This window comes from Dasypus novemcinctus, chromosome 13, assembly GCF_030445035.2.
Source record: "Dasypus novemcinctus isolate mDasNov1 chromosome 13, mDasNov1.1.hap2, whole genome shotgun sequence".
NCBI classification, from domain to species: Eukaryota; Metazoa; Chordata; class Mammalia; order Cingulata; family Dasypodidae; genus Dasypus; species Dasypus novemcinctus.
Window position 1 is genome coordinate 47,694,698 of NC_080685.1, and position 19,383 is coordinate 47,714,080.

Sequence of the window (19,383 nt, forward strand, 5' to 3'; positions counted from 1 at the left end):
CTAAATGTATGTGGTAGCCTGGGGAGAATGCCGGGGATTGGACTAATGAAAGGTTAGGGGTTCCTTGGGATGGCAGTAGGGGTGTAGTGGGGATGAGGGGCAGAAGGCCAGAAACAAGAGCCTTCTGGGGGCTTGTAACTGTGGTTCATGAGCCATGGTTATAGGCTGCTTGGAGAAAGAGGTGAAGCTGTGAGGGGACCAAGAGGCAAGAGATGAGGGAGGGATTAGGAGAACTGGAGACCTCAGTGCAATTTAGGATCAGGTGGGCTAGAAGGCTGAGAGTTCAAGAAGTAGGTCTTGCCAAGAGGGTTTAACATTCTGCAGATGGAACTGTTCTGAGAGATTTACCAGCTTACGCTCACAGGAACTGGCTGATGAATTAGGATGAAATGTAAAGTACATACCTTACAATTGACAGAAAACACAAAGAAAGAATCATCTAGACAAGGTTGGATTTAAGTCCTATGGGAGGAATTCTACCCAGAGTCTTTGGGGGACAGTTGTTATATTGTACAGCATCCAATCCATCAGCAAGTCTTGTTGCCTTAACTTTAAAATAGGTTCAGAATCTTACCACTTTTACCACTTTTATTGTGTCTGCCCACTTACCTGGATATCTGAGACAGAATCTAAATTGTTCTTCTTGCTGATACACTTGATCTCCTATAACCTATTCTCAAAACAGTAGCCACAAAGGTTTTTTAAAAACATAAATCATTCCACTACACATGCAAGATAAAGAAGGTTCTCACACTTTCTGTCTGTCTGGATGTGGCAGCCAAGATTGAATGGGGGAATACAGGAAATTCTAAAAACAAGGGGAAGGGGAAATAATTTTTGCAACTCAGAAATAAACTTAAAAACAGCAAAACAAAACAAAAAACATAAATCAGATCGTGTCATTTCTCTGCTCAAAACTCTACAATAATTTCCCATCTCATTAAGGAAAAAGCCCAAATGATTTTCTAGATCTATACAGTTCTACTCATCTGCAGCCTCCCCTACCCGGTCCACCCACTTTACTCTCTTATCTCATCTTTCAATCTTCTCTCCGCTCCTTCTGCTTCAACCTCACATGTCTCCTTTCATGCTTTTACTGCAGGATGTTTGTATTTGCTGTTCTCTCTGCCTCCTAAGTGTTTCTCTCATATGTCTTTATTGTTTACTTTCTCATCTCCTTCTGGTCTTTGCTCAAATTTCACCTTCTCATTAGGGCTTTCCCTGATCACCCTATTTAGTATTGCCCTCCTCCCCTCCACAAACACCTTACATTCTTCCCCTGATTCATTTTTCCTTAGGACTTATTAAGGTCCCATAAGTCTTTATATTGTTTATTATCTGTCTCTCTCAATTTGCTGGTAAACTCTGCTGGGCAGGATTTTTGTCTGTTTTGTTCTCTTCAGTACCTAGAACAGTGCCTGGCACTCAGGCAATCAATAAAAGAATTGATTGAAGAGATATTTGCTAATGAATATGAAGTTTTAAATGAATGCAGGCTTAGGTACAAAGACAAAAGAGAAAGTGACATGATAAAAAAGACCATTTTCTCTGGGAAAAGGAAAGAAAGAAAATGAAAAAGGAAGAAAGGAAAAAGCTCTGAGTGTTAACTAATAGGTCCTTATTATTCAAAGACTGAGACAGTTCAAAGGTCAAAGATAGGTCATAAAGGGGGAGAAGGATTTCAGAAATCAACCAGAAGCTATACACTCCAAGTCCATATTCAAGGAAAAAGTCTACATCCTTCCACATCAATACAAATTTACAATGTAAGGAACTGCAGAACACTGTTAGGAAGTGTGCTTTCTAAAGCACAGCTTTAGGCTTAAGTAGGCCTGTACATTTAAACAGGGTTAAGCACAGGATGATAAGATGTGTTTTGGTAAAACAGGTAATGAAAGCAGTCCTCTTACTAAGAAAAAGAAAAAAAAATAGCATCTTGTGAGTATTAAAAAAATACATTGAGCAAAGTGTTAGGAAAATGGGTGTGTGTTGGGGAGAACAGGAGAACGTGGTTAATTATAAACCTGGTTTTATTTGCAGAGCTTTTATCTTGATAAATGACACTTTCTTAAAGCAAATATCTTGTTCAGGGAGCTCATAACATATTTACGTTTCAAAATCTAGGCTATAGTCCACATGATTTCAAATTCTGGGAGAAACTGCAGACCAATGTGCTGAATGCTAATATTATAACAGACAATAAAATATTAAGTAAAGAAGTTGGCTATTTTTTTTTAGTTTGTTCATGTTTTTTATACATTTTACCAATCTCTTCAATTTCATTGAAGAATTGATTCCTTTACATTTAAAGGCACTACTGATAATATAGAAATTTCTTGTGTCATTTTTCTATTTTACCTTTGTAAGTCTTATGCTATTTTTGTCTCTCACTGTAGCTTATATGGCTTTGAATTTTTCCCACAACTCTTTCAGTTCTTTCCCCTTCTAGTCACAGAAGCATTTCATTTCATAGTATTTACACAGGAAGCCTTAAGAAATATTAATAACTGTGAGCATGACTGATAAGTAAAATGTTTGGTTAGAATTCTCTCCCAGAAACTCTAAGAAAAATATGATCTGTGAACTGCTTGAGCACTTTTGTATCAAGAGACCCCTTAGTAATGACTAAAGATGTAACTTCACCCCTACTGATAAACATGGTAAAGGCTTATTTTACATAGTTACTGTCAAAGTGTAACTTCTCTCCTGCTAGAAAACACAGTGAATGTTAGCTATTAAGAAGAAAAGAATTTGTACTTACTCAAAGTTTTAATAACAAATTTTAAACAAATTTGTTTAAAAACAAAGCTTTACAAATAAAAATTTGTAAATAAGTTTGTTAGCCCCTTGAGGGCTGTACTGACAGGCACTATTCTCCGCAGTACTTGAAACTTCCTTTTCTATAAATAACAATAAATAGTTGCTTAATTTAAGTGAAAGTCACCAAAACATTGTCATTTTCAGGAAAGATGATTATTAGAAACAATCTCTACAAAATGAAATAAATTATAAATGATGATCAAGTTATGTCTATATATACACAGTTTGATAAGCATTGATATCTTTCCCATATGTATTTTTCTGTTAGTTAGATTATGGCACTCAATCCAATCAAAATAGATTGGTGCTTATATTGGTCAGCCAAAGCAGTGCTGATGTAAAGTACCAGAAATCTGTTGGCTTTTATAAAGGGTATTTATGTGGGGTAGAAGCTTACAACCACAAGTCCATACGGTGTAAATTACTTCCCTCACCAAATTCTGTTGCCACGTGTTGACACAAGATGGCCGGCAATGTCTGCAAGGGTTCAACCTTCCTCTTTTCTCTTAAGGGTCCATGGTCTCAGCTTCTGATCTCAGCTGTTGGCTGGCATAAGACTCGTCCCTCTCCCTGGAATTAATTTCTTTCTGGGCTTAGCTGCTCTGCTGTCTTCATAAGGTCAGCTGTAGACTGTTAGGCTCATCTCTCTTCCCGGGGCCGCAGGATCCTGTCTAATGAGCTGTTTTTCTTCCTCTGTGTTCTCCTTCTCTGGCATTTACTTCTGTGTCAGTGTCTGAATCAAAGCCTTAATCATAATTTGTTCAGGTAAAAGTGAAACCTCTGAATTTAATACAATCTAAAATGTGTTTACGAACACAATCCAATATCTATTTTTGGGATTCATAAACAATGCCAAACTGCTACAGTGCTCTTTTCCAAAATTGCAGAAAGTAATAATTAGAGTGATGGAAATAATTTTCTCAATTTACATTTTTCCCCTCCCATTTAACATCAGCTACCATTTGCTTACATTAGAATCTGGTGCAAGAACATAACAACTTTATGAAAGTTTAATTATTTTTTATACCTTACAGAGAGTACAGTCTTGAGATTATTGCCACCAAATAGTTATCAAAATCATGGCTTAGAGAAGCAATGTTCTGTGAGCAGTGTCTGAAAGAAACTATTTTTAGGGACTGTAAAATCTACCTTTGACTTAAGTCATACCGGTAGAGCCATTCACTTGGACCATATAGCATGAACTTTTGAAGACTTGCTCTGCTGAACTGTGGTTTGGTGGAAAGCCATTTGCCTATCCTAAGGGATGCACAGAAAACAGCTTTATAAAATCTCCTGCTAAAGGTTTTCTGCACATTACATGGTAGCCTCTTCCTGAGACTCTTCAGGAGAAATTCATTTTAGTTCCAATATCAAGAACAATTGTGCTTTTTGGGGAACATTGTTGGGAGATATTGTATTATTTATTTGGCGGATTTTTCAGGTTTTCTTTTAGTATTGGCTAATAAAAGAAAAAAAATTCCTGCTAAACCCAAGCCCACCCATAGCAAGGTCAGGGGATTTAGGATATGCAGGGGCCTTATGATATGCATTTTCATGGCAGCTTTTTTCCTGGTTTCTGTTTTTGTTCCTATCTCTGATTTTGCTCTTTCTTTCTCTTTTACTTCTAACATATTTTAAGCTACCTTACATCTTATGGGGGAGCAAGATGGGAGATAAATATATTCCTTCACACATACATACATGAAATTATGTTGAGTTTAGTTAGTTTTATTTTCAGCTGAGAGAACTAAGTTTTCCAAATACTTTGCCATCTGAAAAAGCATGAGAAACTTTGATTTAAAATGTTAGCTTCTAGGAGGGCATTATAGTATCTGAAAATTTTATATATATATATAAAAGCATAATATCTGAAAAATATCAAACCATCCTTTCACTGCCAGCCAACAATTTTTAAAGACCTATTTGGAGCATTGTGGAAAAGTACAGTCTGTACTTGCATACTACAATCTAGCATGCTCACCGTTTTTCCTAGTTTAGTCTCTGGCACAACTTTTTTACTTCTTCCTGGCAATTGATTGGTTTTTCTGGTAGAGTAAATTTTTACTAAATTCTGTTATATTACCCACTTTGTGCAAACTAAGCAAAACATAATTAGGCGAGATAAATCTACGAAAAAGTCAATACCAGCTGCTCAACTCTGTTTTTAGCCTGGATAATTAAAGCTTGCCTCTGAATGTTCTCAGAACTCTGGCCAGGAGTATTCGAACCAGATACAACACCTGCTGGGAAAAGAGGGAGCTACAGATAGAAAATAAGTAACAATAAAAGGTAAAGAGCAATATGGGAGAGCCGGTGTAGCTCAGTGATTGGCGCGCCTGCTTTGCATGTACAAAGTCCCAGGTTCAGTCCCTGGAACCTCTTAAAAAAAAAAAGGTAATGAGCAGTACTGAAAAAGGCATTAAAATCAGAGCAGAAATTAATAATCAGAATTATTAATGACTTGATAATACAACATATTAATGTATTTATATTATTATTAAACATAACCTTAATAACACATAGAAGGTGCTTAGTATTACACATGTAGGGTGCTTACTATGTGCCTGATATTATCCTATGTGCTTTGTATAGAAATATAGCTTTCATAATTATTTCCTCCAGACTACTCAGAAAATAAGTTTATATTTTTATCTGTTACATCTGTAAAAAAGCCGTCACATTCCAGGCTTTCAGAAAGCCTCTTTATACCCTTTAGTTACAAAGCAGTTGAGATATTAATAAATAGAATTGATGAATCCATTACCAAATTTCATGCCAATGAAAAGTCCAGTGGGTGTGGGTATGAAATTGTGTGTCCATAACTCCTGAGACATTGAAAAGGCTGCTCCCAAATGAAAAACTTGAAAGTGCAGCTGAATTGGAGAGGATTCAGATGTGGGCCAGTGGTGAAACAAAGCAAACACACAGCACTTTAAACTCTTGTCACTGTTCAAATAAACCCTGTGATATTCTTATCTCCCCATCAATCAATTTCACATGACACACTTTTATCCCTATTCTCCCCACTCCAGTGCGTTGAGCAAATCAGGATCCTGTCCAATGTTGGTGTCCTCCATAACATTTCCAAAGATCACCTGCATTTGATCTGGCCACCACCATCTATCATCATTCTTAGTTTGGCATGTGTTTTGTACGTATGTGTATGTCTCTTACCACCCTCATATCACCAGGCCCATCTAGGAAACTGTTGTTTTTATTTCTTCTACCCTTGCAAACACACTTGGTTTATGGGCCTGGTACAGTGGATGGAGGGAAATGGATGGGTAAGTTAGTATCAGACTATGTATCGGTGGGGTAGGGGAATGGGTGTGCTTTTTGGGGAAAGCTCATGGAGTCCTGAAAATGAACATAATGCTCTAAAAGGACCTTTTAAAATCCTTAGTGTTCATCAACCATTATTCCAATCTACTTTTTTTGGGATTCTGCATAGATTGCTTTAACACATGGCCAAAATCCACAAAGCTTTCCAGACTCTCACATAGGGGTAACTCTTTTGATTGACATTTCACTACTCAGAGTGAAATCGATCATGTTTCTTATCATCTCTATTTGCTACTTACGTTTACTTGCCTAGTCAACTAGATAAGCATTTGAAGAGCCAGAAGAGCTTTATTCATTTTCTCCTACAATACCTATTATAGTGCTTTCTTGTATAGGCATGAGCTCAATAATATTTCTTAAACAAATTAAAATGGTAGTACATCTAGGGAAGTTAATACTAAAGTTTTATCTCCATCTGCCAAATGCAAAACACATGTATATCTTTTGGTGGGGACAGTTCATACAACCCAGTGAAATAAAAATCTTAAAGCTCTGTAGAGTCTCTTCCAACATACTACCTGGATTTGAAGAACCTTCTTGTTATCTGGGGATTGACTATGTAAGCGTCACTCAATAAATTCTACCCATGTCCCACTGCTTTCCCTATCTCTAGCCTACAAGAATATAAGACTTAGGAAAATTAGGCATTCAGAACTTTCTATAAAATAACTTTCTTTTAGAAAAAGAATGCAAGAAAAATAGTAACATGGAAATCTCAGGTATTTTTATGTATGTGTTAGACACACTGCATTAGAATATGTGTCAGTTATAGAAACAAAAGCCTGCTTTACTATGTACTGCTCATTTTGGTCTATTAAGAGAAAATGGTGGGACACTCATGGTTCTTGTGAAGATCCAAGCTGTTTGTTTAATGCTCACAATTTCTTTCCTTTCACAAATTGGCTTCTTTCCTGAGTTTGACAAAATGGCCCTGAACTCAAAATAAGGTGATTATTCCCAAAGCAATTCTAAAAAGTGGAATGACAGTTATAATTACTTTTAACAACTTGAAAAAATCCTGGAGAAATAATTTCATGTTTCCTTTGACCCTTTCACATTTTGAGACATTCGCTGCCATTTTTTTCAATTGTCAAGTAGAGTAACTAATAATGTTTAGAATTTTGTCAATTGGTTTCTCCTTCCAAGTTATGATTTCAGTGCGAATCATTTAACTCCTTTCATAGCAACCACTTATGATATAACGAACACTGGATTATGTTATGTCAGTGGAGTATATGCTATGTGGCAAAAGTTGTAATTTTATCTAAATGACTTCAAAAGGAGGAATAAAACCATGAAAACACTTTATTTCAAATTAGAAGGGGATTTAATATTTCTACATAGCATCAGATTATAACTGAAACAAACTCACTCATACTCAAGTATTTTCCAGGTTAATTTATAGTCATTATTAATTAATTTTTATGTATACCTGACTAGGGGTGAATCATGAACATTATACTTTCCATTTCATGGTATGGAAACCAGACTAAAAGACAGGCTGGAAGTCCAGTATTTTTTATCTGTTACATCTGTAAAACATGATTATTTAATGGTCCGCAGAAAACGTTGTTCTTAGTTCATAGATCTAGATGGCTCTAAAAAATTAGGTATCAACACTTGGGATGATGAGAGTGGGATTTATGCTAGTTCAGATATAAAACAAAAACTCCACACACTAATTGGTGGTCTTATTTCCCACTTGTAAAAATAGCATAGGGAATCAGATTTTCTGTGTCTAATGTATGAATAACGGATGTAATGGTTGATAATTTTCATTGTAATAAATGCAGTGGAAATGTTTTAAAAAAATCTAATTTCTGATTTCAGCTTTGCCACTAAAGAGCAATGCCTTGGGCAAGTCTTTTAACCTATTGAGGCTTATTTTTCTCATATATAATATAAGGAAGCTGAACCTCATGCTCCATTCTCATCTATTCCCTTACCCTTAATTCCACATGCTCTGGGTAGGTTCAAAATCAGGAGACATCCTGCCCATTTCTGCAGTAGAAAGATCCAGCACTGAGTACAAAATGTGTGGGGCCTGGTACAAAATGAAAATGTGGGACCCTTTTTTAAGCAGTCAAGAATTCCAAGAAACTGAAGCCTCATAAAAAGCTAAAAAAAAAACAAACAAAAGAATTCCAAGAGCATGACTGCAGAGTATTCAGTCAAGCATGGGGCCCTTCCCTTCTAAGCTCACACACCCAAGATGCTCGCCCTGAAGAAACCAAAGGAGTTTTTTCTTTATATTCATATATTCTCCTCTGCTCTTAACAGCATAAAAATCTTAGAAAAAATGTGACATGGATCATGATAGTGAAGAATACAAAAATTAGAAAGTCAATTCTTTGCTGATGTTTGACGCTCCCTATGTATTCTCAGGAAGCACCCTACCCATAGGAGCAATAGGTGACTGTGGTAGCTACTTTCTAAAGATGCTCCCATCTAAAGATGCCTCATGGTACCTACACCCTGTATAGCCCACGCCTACATTGACTCTGGGCTGGTGGAGACTTGTGTTAGCCAAGAGAATGCACAGAAGCGAGGCTGTGCCATTGCAGGCCCACGCTTTAAAAGGACTGGCAAGTACCTCTTGTAACACTTGCTTTGGGGAGTCTGAACCATCATATAATAAGTCCAGCTATTCTGTTGAAGACAGGAAGTGGGCAGACCCTGTGGAGAGGCCACATAGAGAGGAAGAGATACCTGGTGACCCAGCACCCACCTGAGCCTCCTGATCACTCGAAACCAGCCACTCTCTGGCTGTAACTACATGAGAGACCCCAAATGAAAACAGCAGTAAAACTGCTCAGCTGAGTCCAGTGGGCTCACAGAACTATGAGAGAGTTGTTTTAAATCATTAAGTTTTGGGGTAGTTTTTAGTATAATTATTTATACTGAAACAGAAATTGGTACCTGGGAGTAGGGTGCTGTCATAAACAAAAAAACAAATAAAAAACCCACCCCAACTTAAAAATGTGAATTCATTAGTTTGGCAACCAGCTGTGGGAAAGAGCTGAAGAAGCCTTGAGAAGACTATTAATGAAGGCTGCCCCAAGGGAGCAAACTGTAATCTGAGGCTGGGAAAAGGCAAGCAGCGTCACAGATGGCAGAGAAGGTGGCAACACTGTTGCCTGTGCTATTGAAGCAAAGAGAAAATACACTTAAAACATAGATTTGGCTACTGAGATTTCTGGACAAACTTTGAAAGCACCAACTAGTTTCTTTGTCTGTGTATGATAAGGTATAGATAGAAAGAAACGGGCCACTAAGAAATTGTTCAGTTTAAGTAAAATCTGGAGGAAATAGCCCCAAGCTAGGACTTGCTGGATTGAAAAATAAAACTCCTTCTCATCCCCTGTGCCTTTTAGCAAAAGATGCATTTTCAAGCTACTACTAGAAAAAATGTGGCCTTGGAGTTAAGATAATAAGGGTTTGGATGTAAAATCGTTTTTAAAAGTTTAGAAAGATCTTAATTTGGACTCTCAGCTGGATGAAAGGCTTCTAAGAATTTTAAGGGCACGTCTCGTAGGCCCTTTCTTCTATACAAGAGGGTTTCCGAGAATGCTCAAGGTTTTGTTTCACAGTACCTGACTCTCAGCCCAACGTAGATAGAGGACAGTCTTACAGGTATTTGCAGGAATGGCGTTTTACAGGCAGGAAGCCAGCTACAAAAGCTAGTCTGTGGCAAACATGGACTGTTTCTTATGGGAAAGGAAGAATGACTCAAAAGGTGAAGCTGAGAGCTCAGACGGCCAAGCCAGGAACAAGATTGGGCTCAAACCAAGCAACTGCTCTTTTATGCCTAGATAAATTTCAGAATTGCTATTGACCAGTCACTGCTATGTGCCTCTCCCCCGCCCCCCTTCCTTCTTTGAACGGGTCATTGTCTAGTTCCCCATCCCTCTTTCTTCACTTGCTGGGGGTGTGGTAGTGGTGGTGTGGGGCAGATAACTTGTCTCTTGATTCTGGTCTTCAGCCATGCCCGGCCTTATAGAGGAGAAGGTCCTGGGTTTTGTGCCTAATGCCACAGTGGGGTGAGATTTTGGGGCCTTGGGAGAGTGAGTATATTTGTATGCTGGGAAGAACATAATTTGTAGGTTGACTACAGATGATGACAAATTATCTGTGACTCTCCCCTCCTCTCCTGAAAAGGTAGATTTCTTTTCCCATGCCCTTAAAAGTAGGTGGGCCCTGGGTGACTTTAATCAGTAGTGAGGAAGAAGTCAGACTGAGTCTGTTCCAGGCCTTCAGACAGCCTGGTGGCTTCTTCTTTCACACTTTCAGGCCCCTTCTGCTAACTTGTAAGCAGCCTGGCTAACCTGCTGGAGAGACTACATGGAGAGGACATACAAAGAGGGAGGGGCCTTGAGGCTACACAGAAAGAGAGTTCCAGCTGTCACAGCATCCCATCTAAGCCAAGCCTTCAGGCCATCCTTGCCAAAGAGCCAGCTGTGTGGATGAGCCATCTTGACATTTCAACCCAGAGGGCACTGCAAATAACCACAGCCCAGTCAGAACCGCATGGAGCAGAACTGCCTGGAGAAGCCCAAGCAACCCACAGACGAGTGAGAGAGAATAAAATTTTTGTTGTTTTAAGCACTAAGTTTTAGGGTTGTTTGTTATACAAAAATAGATAGCTTAAGTAGGACCATCAGTCTCAAGTGACTTGAAGGATGCCCAAAGGACTCCCAGTTCCGTGAAATTTGTAGAACCACTGGGAGGTTCCCAGGGAAAGGGGGTGCAGAAAGAGGAAGTTGCTGCGGGAAGGGAGAAGAGGAAGTTGGGGCCACAGAGAAAAGCCCCGGAAGCAAACTTTAACTGCTTGCCAGTTTTCACAGAGGACAGCGCTAACAGGAACAACTGTGTTTGGGCCAACAGTTCCAGTGCTCTGTTTTACAGGTATTAGCTTTCCCTTAGGTGAACCTGTTTTCAAACAGGGCACGAGGCAGTGTTCAGCTGGATTGAAGCCAGGGTTACACATTCAGTTCTCCCATGGTTATTTTGGTTCTGTTCCATGGCTTAGTGATCTCTAACCTTGAACATCAGTATGTGCAACCAAGCCAGATTTACAAATCCAACGTGACTACTGAAAATGTGCTTACCTGTGGACTCTCAACTGTCAAGGAAAATAAACTACTTAAAAATGTTGTTTGTTTCCTTTGCTCTTAAATTCCATTTCTTTTAAAGAAAAATGTAGGAATGAAAGCTATCCAGAGCCATAAATGATTTTAAAAGTGATATCTCTTTTATTAATGTGTATAAAATCTAAAAGAGCTATAATGAAACATGCTAAACACATGAATATTACTTTACATATCATTTTTAAGCATTGTAAAAGAAACTATTTTCTTGTTGGTTCTTGATTATTTTCCCAAGTGTATTCAAATTAGTGCAGAAATTATAGCTATCATCACACTTAATGGTGGCAAGGTGTTACACTATGTAAGTTTCGATATAAAATTTTATTTTCTAATAGAAAAAAGAAATAGCAGAAAATTAACATTTAAAATAGCTATAAAATACAGTGCCAACTTTAATTAAAAAGTCCCTCCTGTCTTTTTGAATCTTCAATTCTAGTAAATATCACAGCCAAAGAGTTCCAGCCGAAGTGCAATGCTATGATTCCATGTTTTAGGAATGATGCGGATAAACCTGGAAATGATTGGTGGGTTGAAAAAGTTCTTCACGTGTCCTTTGGTATTACTATTTCCTTCAAAAATCTGAAAGCAAAATATGAGAAAATCTTTGGCATAGTGGGTACAAAAAACTTCAGATAATTTATCCTTTTAGTTCAAACTGAGCACAGCAAGTGCTCAGCCAATAAATTATGAAATCAAATGCCAGACAGACTTCTTTAGAGATTTTACCGCACCAGTGATTTGAGTTGAATTTGGTTCAAATAAAGAAATCTGACATGGTGCTATGGAGCAGCTGCAAAATTGTTTCTACCTTGAAACACTTTGTAGCTGTGTGACTTTGAAAAAGTTACTTATATTCTCAATCTCCATTTCCTCATTGGCCAATGGGAATAATAAAATTTTACCTCACCAAAGTTGCTGAAATGAAAAATGCCCATAACCATGTCAGGTACCTAGTAAGTACCAGATAGTGGGTACAAATAAATGTTAGCTATTACTAACATTTGAAACAAGATGAGACCATGCGTTATTTCCCTTAGGTATTAGCCCTATATCCTAAATTAAACTGTGTTTTATGCTTTTCCTTTTCCTTTTTTCTTTTTTTTTTGCATCCCCAGAAGTTCCCTGAGATTTATGCACTGCAGAAGCTAACTCAGGATTTGCTCATGACAATGATGATGATGCTTCTTACTCTGCTATAAGGATATCCTGGTATGGTGAAAACTAAACCAACCAACTAACCAAACAAAAAACCTCAGAGAGAATAGGTTCTAATTCTTTGACTGAGATAAGTGCTGGGCATATGGTGGGCACTTAATAAATATTAGTTCTTTCTCCCTCCTACTCCCTTCAGCCCACTCCCCTTCGAATTCTCATTCTTGAACTATTAGGCACATCTTACCTTAGCCTCTGGTAGGATTACTAAACCACGTAACTAGTAAGTACAGTAATTTTGCAGTGTAATGAAACAAGTTCATTTTGCAGGAAACCTAGTCTTGCTACCAGTAAGGATACCAATGGTTTTCTACTTAATAAAAATATGACACAGAAAAGTTTATGACCTTAGATATTGATCATTCATGAATATCAAGTACATCCAAAGTCAGGCTAATGAGGTATAATTCAACAGTAGAAGGTTTTCTGGACCCCTTTAGCATCATTTTCAATTGGTGTTAACTAAACTTCACATCATTCCTTAGTGTTTTATTCTCACTATTTCACACGTGGCTCAATCGAAACAGAAAGGTGATGTGCATATTCCTTGTCCCAAGACCAGGCATCCACGGCACTAGGATTGAGAAGATTGAAAGAGGGGATGCATGTCTGCATTTTTGTCAAATGCAAAGAGTTATTGCAAATACGAGATCCTATTATTCTAATCACACCATGGTTACTGAATTGTTTTCCATTTGCCAAGATGCTACTCTGTACCTTGCTGGCCATGGAGTATTTCTGCCTGTAAGGTTTCCATTCCACTCCCTGGTCACTGTAGTAGATGGTGAAGCTCTTCACATACATTTCAGAAGACAAAGACTTGCAGCCCTGTGTTACAATCGCAGTTATCCTCTTGATTTTGAGCAAATCAATCTGTAGCCACTGTTTGTTGTTATTTGCCTATGAAAATGATGAAAACACACAGATAAGAGAGATGTTAAGGCCACTGCCTTTTTTTTTTAGGCTAAGAGGCTCAAAAATGCATAGAACTCAGATTGAATTTTTACTGTCTCATTCCTTAGGAATTCACTGTTTCCGTGAAACCTTTCCTGTCCGCTTCTGGTTTGTTGCTATAACACGTATATACATTTCTTTTGGAGAACTTATCATACATTGTACAGTAATCATTTGTTTACTTGTTTATATCCCTTACCTTTTGAGGGGAGGGGCTTATTTCTCTTTCTCTCTCTTTTTTTAGTGTGGTACATTTGTTACAATTGATAAACACATGTTGGAGCATTACCACTAAATGTAGATTGTAGTTTACATTATAGTTTAAACTCCCTCTCACACAGTTTTGTAAGTTATGATAAGATACATAATGGCCTGTATCCGTCACTGCAACACCATTTAGGACAATTTCAATGCCCTGAAAATGCCACCATATTACACCTATTTTTTTTTTTTTAGGTAGATTACAAAAATGTTACATAAAAAATATAGGATTATTTCTCTTTGTGACCCATATGTGACACTGCCTGGCATACAATTGGTGCTCAATAAATATTTGTTGAATGAATTAATTTTACTTGAGAAAATAGACTAAATTGCTAAATTATCTGTAAAAATCATTCTCTTAAGTAAGTTTGTTTAAATTCTATCAGAATATTTCTGAAGGGTCATCTGGAAAAGAATTAGATAACTTCCTCTCTTTCTAACTTTTTTGTTTTAGAAAATTTCAAACATGTACAAAAGCACAGACAATGATATAAGAAACCCTATGTACCCATGACAGCTTCAAGAATTATTAGTACATATCCAATCTTTGTTTCACCTTTACTCCCATATTTACCCCAAAATTATAGATATATTATTTAATCTATATAGTTTTCTCAAGTCATTTCCAAATTCAAATACCAAATGTACACAGATACTGTATTGCACATTTTTAGCCATTGAATAGTCTTGCATGATATTTATTGGACCTACAGTGGTCTAGCCTGATTAACAAATAAATTAAACCACTATAATAAAATCTACTAAAAGCACTCTTGTGAGTATAGTACCATTCCAGATGTGACATCACCAGTTCATGAATAAGGAAGGCCCTGTACATATTTATTACTCTGTGTCTAAAGACCAGCTGCACATGAGCATATGTTATTGATTATAAGAAAATCTATATGGAAAAAATTCCAACTTTTCTTTTCCTTCTATTATTAATGTCAAATAGGAAAATTAGTCCAATTGCTTCTTTTCTGATATTTTAATTAAATAAAGTAGTTGAGAGATCTGATAAAGTCATACGTAGGGCCTGACACATAATGACACATAGCACAGTAATTGTAATATCTCTGGCTTAACAAGGTTTCTTAGACTTGATTTAATTGCATGTTTGGTGACACACATGTGGAGAAGAGGATCAGAATAATTAAATTTTAGAGTTACCTGAGATAAATTGTCAGCACTGGGAGATTTATCATCCCCATAGTATCATTCAATCCTACATGAAATAATAAACATTGATATGTGTTTCCTCAGTACGTGTATATGTATACATATGTAAACACATATGTGTGTGTATATTCATATGCTATATGTATTTTTAAGACAAATTAATTGAATTAAAATTTTGTCAATTTTGTAACACCCTAGAGTGATATCTGTGTGGTGTCTTAGTATCTCTTCAAATCCAGGTTGTGCCAATAATACAAAATAGGTACCCAGAGGACTTTTGTAGTCATAGAAAGAGGTAGAAACACTCTAGTCACAGAGAGACAGGCATCTGCATATGTGCCTGCATATGTCTGGCTTAGATTTTCAGCCTCTCTAAGAAGAGCCTATTACAGGCATTTTATACTAATGGAAGGTTAAGTGAAACAAATATTCCTAATCTAGAATTTCAGGTATTAAAATCACAGTGTTAAAAATTAAAATTAGCATTTCATCTTTGGGACTTTTTCCACAAAGATGGAAAGATCTTTTATAGAAGAATAAAAGAACTGTAAAATGGAGGAGGGGTTATACTGTGAGCAGGCCTAAAAATACATCTGGGAACGAATTGGATGATATCCTGTTTCTTTAATTTTTTATTTTATTTATATAACATAAATTTTATTAATAAAATGCAATAGAACACTATTTTAAATTATTTTATCACCTCAGTTTCCCCCTCTGCAAACTGCCAAATGAGGCATTTGGTCTGCCTCAAATGGTGCAAGGAGCATTTGCCTGTTTACCAGAAGAATGGAGTTCCTGTTCTGATTTTGCCACCAGACTAAGATAAAATTATTTAATCTCCTGTGTTTTTACACAGAAATGGAAAATTCCAGACTAGATACTTTGTAAAGTGTCTTGCCACCCTAACATTCTGTGATTCTATGATGGACCAGAAATGAGTTTCAACACATAGTTCCCAAGACTATCTGTTCCCAAGACTATCAGTTGTGTGGTTCAAGTTCTTTTATTTACTTCACTAAATTCTTCGCTGTGATTCTTTTATCCTTTCTGGTGGCTAATTTAAGGTAGGACCTGGAATTCTATGGAGGGTCCAGGGAAATAGAGTATATTTATCCTAAGGAGGGGAGATAGGGAGATAGAAAATAGGGATACTGGATTAAGTTAGCTTGAGGGGAGCAAGTGTAGCTCAGTGGTTAAGCTTCTGGTTCACATGTATGAGGTCCTGGGTTTCAGTCTCCGGTACCCCAAAGAAAAAAATTTAAAAAGCTAGCTTGAGGTTTTGTAAAGTTACCCTTAGAGAGTGAAGAGTGAAACAAAAGTAAGTCAACTATTAACAGTTACTCCAAAATTAAATTGCTTGAATTACTAATGGGTTAACCTCAGGGGCAATATAACTCTCTGGAAGGAGTTTATTAAGCATAGACCACTGATTTATAACTGGTTGCAGCATCTTAACAATTCTCTTAAAGGATGTCACGAAACTCTCAAACAATGGGAAGAAAATTTAAATCACACTTTTAAGGGGATGAAAAATATTGCTAGATTGCAAAAACGAGAGATGTTGTGTTCCTAAATGGTTTGTTCAATGTAAATTTATTAAATCAGGAGTTGGCAAACTATGGCCCAAAGGCCAAAATTGGCCCTGTTTTTGTAAGTAAAGTTTTGTTGGAACACAGCAATGCATATTCGTGTCCATATTGTTTATAGCTGTTTCTTTCCTGCTACAATGGCAGAGCTGAGTAATTATGACAGAGAATAAAAATATGTAATCTGCAAAACCTAAAATATTTACTATCTGAACTGTTACAAACATTTTTTGCCCACCACTGGTCTAAATCAAGACTAGCTCTAGAACCACATAAATGATTTTTAAAAAAGTCTACTCTCTGAGTCAAAGTTTAGAGTTAAATCTATGAAGTCAACATATATCCTAGATTTGGGGACTTAGAAGCTTCATCTGCAAAAACAGGAGAAAATATTCCTGCTTCTTTGACCCTGTTCCCTGCTGTGAGAACCTTTGCTTTCTTCTGGAGAGCTGAGTGAACGCAATTGTACGGGTTATTTCACCTTGGCTTGCCAGGCATTCACGCGCCCCTGGGCATTGAGACGGGCATTGGAGGCTTCCCAGTAATCTCCCCACCAAGATTTTTTAAATGAGGAAGCTGTGATTTGCTTGTTTTCTATTTTTTGACTTTCCATACCCAGCGGTGTAGAGCATCCTGTCAAGAGAAAAGTGATGTGATTAATTATGTACCATCAAGGTGTGAATTTGAATGTCATAGGCAGCAAGACTGAGTATAAGAAGCATAGCTAGGAAGCAAGCTTGCTGATTGCACACCAACATCTTTGTGACGACTTTCTCTCTCTAGTTAATGTGGAACTTTTCTTGACGCGGTAACACCTTTGTGTTTCTGGGAAAAGAAGAGCCCTAAAAAAAAAAAAAAGCTAATGCTAAATATATAAAAAGTGAAGAGATAAAAAAGTAATGCTTCTTGGGCAGAAAGTAGATGTTTTTAGTACATGAAAAGGTTTGAATTTCACATTTTAGGGTACTCTCACTCTGTGAACTGAACAAATCTACCATTTATACATATACCACATGGAAAAAAACTAATGATTTATGAACTGTTTTAAAAAGTGTTCCTGCCTACACAAATTTTTATTTTATGTGGGAAATGTTAAGCACCTTGCTGTCTGGGCATTGGAAAAATGCTCATATTCACTTCCCTCATGAATGTCAAGGGTATATTGTGCTGTTATCTGCTTTGATAAGAAACTGATTCCAGAGTTCAGCCACTTTCTCTGCTCTGAGTCATGACTTCTTCCCTCCATTCTGAGAGAAGGTAGTCTAGTTCCACAATAGGTGTGCATGCCATAGCAAGTTTCAGGGGTGCCTGTACATTGATCTCTTCCCCTTAGCCCTTAGGCTGGCCAGATGGGGTCTAGATCAACCAAACCTCTGGATTGACTGCTTCATACTTTTACCCAGATTGCTATACAGATATTTTCTCTGTGCTTTGAAGTGAAAAATATTGGAAAGTACTGTCAGAGAAGGAGAAAGATTGATAAAATTCTTTAACATCCTTCTTATATAGAGCAGAGTTTTATTATATTCATTTATGTTTGCCCACATTTGTTTGGTCATATTCCATCCCTTGAAAAATAGCAGCCTACACAGAAAACACTTAGGTACATAGGGTGTGAAACAGCATGTAGAGTAAAATCATGGTTTTAGGAAGTTGGGAAGCAGATTTAGATTTCAAAATCATTCACTGAAGACTTAATATATTCCTGTAGTGTTGTCAGATACTTTCATTATACTGAAGTCTGAGTGATCTGGAAGACTTTGGAGATTTAAATCTAGTTTGAATCTCATAGATCTTATTGAAATGGGGTGATACAAGTAATTCCAAGCTAGAGCCCTTCCTTGGAGGGGCAGGTGGTGTCTCCATATCATCAAGGCATTATTCAGAGATGCGGTATCCATCCCCTGACTGGTAGATGCAGTCTTGGTCCAGATCACAGTGAGAGTTTATCTGTGTGGAACCTCTGTTTTACAGCAGTTTTTTAGCAGTCTAAGTTCTCTTTAGAGAGAACTAAAAATTCCACCCATTCTCCCATACCTCCCAAATCTTGACTTTTTTTGAGAGGTAGCAAGAAAATAATGCATCTTTGTTTCTTACCATTAACCTCACAACCTTGGAGCTCCATTCGAAGGGTAGGTCTGTTATAAGATTTAGTTGGATAGATCCTAATATATCTAGCCATAATAGGTGGGTTAAATTGATTCTCTTTTATTGTTGAGGCATCTGAATTGCCTTCAAAATACTAGAAGAAAAGAGGAAAGCTTAGTTATGTAACAATCCAATCCAAGAGGTATTTATAATAAAAATTTTAATCTAATTTAATATTGTAATATTAACTTTTTTTGTAACTTGAACCAAATCCATTTGGTCTTTTAAAATTATTGGGGAATATGATATATATGTATTTTACCCTATTCCTCCCACTATGGACAGCTAAAAATCCTAGACATTATATATAAGACAAATATAAGAGTACCGAAAGTTGGAGAGAAGAAAGTAGACTAGTAAAGGAACTTGAGACCCAAGGAATAATGCAGTGGTGAGTTCCCTGGGTTTTATTTTTGCCTCACGTATCACAGACTTGGAGCTGAAGAAGTCAGCAAACTGGAAATGCGAAAGGGTACAGATAAAAAAGAAAAAGAAAAAGAAAAGTCCAAGAAAGATTTGCTCTTTCTAGCCAAAGGACTGGAAAAGGGCAGCTTATCAAGATAAAAAAACTTTTAGACAATAACTGTTCTCCTTCAGCCAACACCAGAGAAAGAAAAAACTGTGGGCCCAACCCCATCCTCAGAAATGCTGAGTGAGGAGCCGAGACTTCAATGCTTGCAAGATTGTAAGAGGTGCCCCAACACTCCCGCTGGGATGGTGTCAGTGAA

The 19,383-nt window shown here is 37.1% G+C and overlaps 1 protein-coding gene across 2 annotated transcripts in view; it reads right to left on the reverse strand.

Moving 5' to 3' along the window:
- Positions 1 to 11,391: 11,391 nt before the first annotated feature.
- The window catches only part of F5 (coagulation factor V), an 82,868-nt gene continuing 74,876 nt past the window's right edge, over positions 11,392 to 19,383 (reverse strand). For both annotated transcript variants that reach the window (XM_004464170.3, XM_071207566.1), the window contains 4 exons: positions 18,605 to 18,749; positions 16,989 to 17,140; positions 13,239 to 13,421; positions 11,392 to 11,888 (listed from right to left, as the gene is read on the reverse strand). In XM_004464170.3, coding sequence (XP_004464227.2) covers positions 11,742 to 11,888; positions 13,239 to 13,421; positions 16,989 to 17,140; positions 18,605 to 18,749 — 627 coding nt within the window. In that variant the 3' untranslated portion in view covers positions 11,392 to 11,741. The remainder of the gene's footprint in view (positions 11,889 to 13,238; positions 13,422 to 16,988; positions 17,141 to 18,604; positions 18,750 to 19,383) is intronic.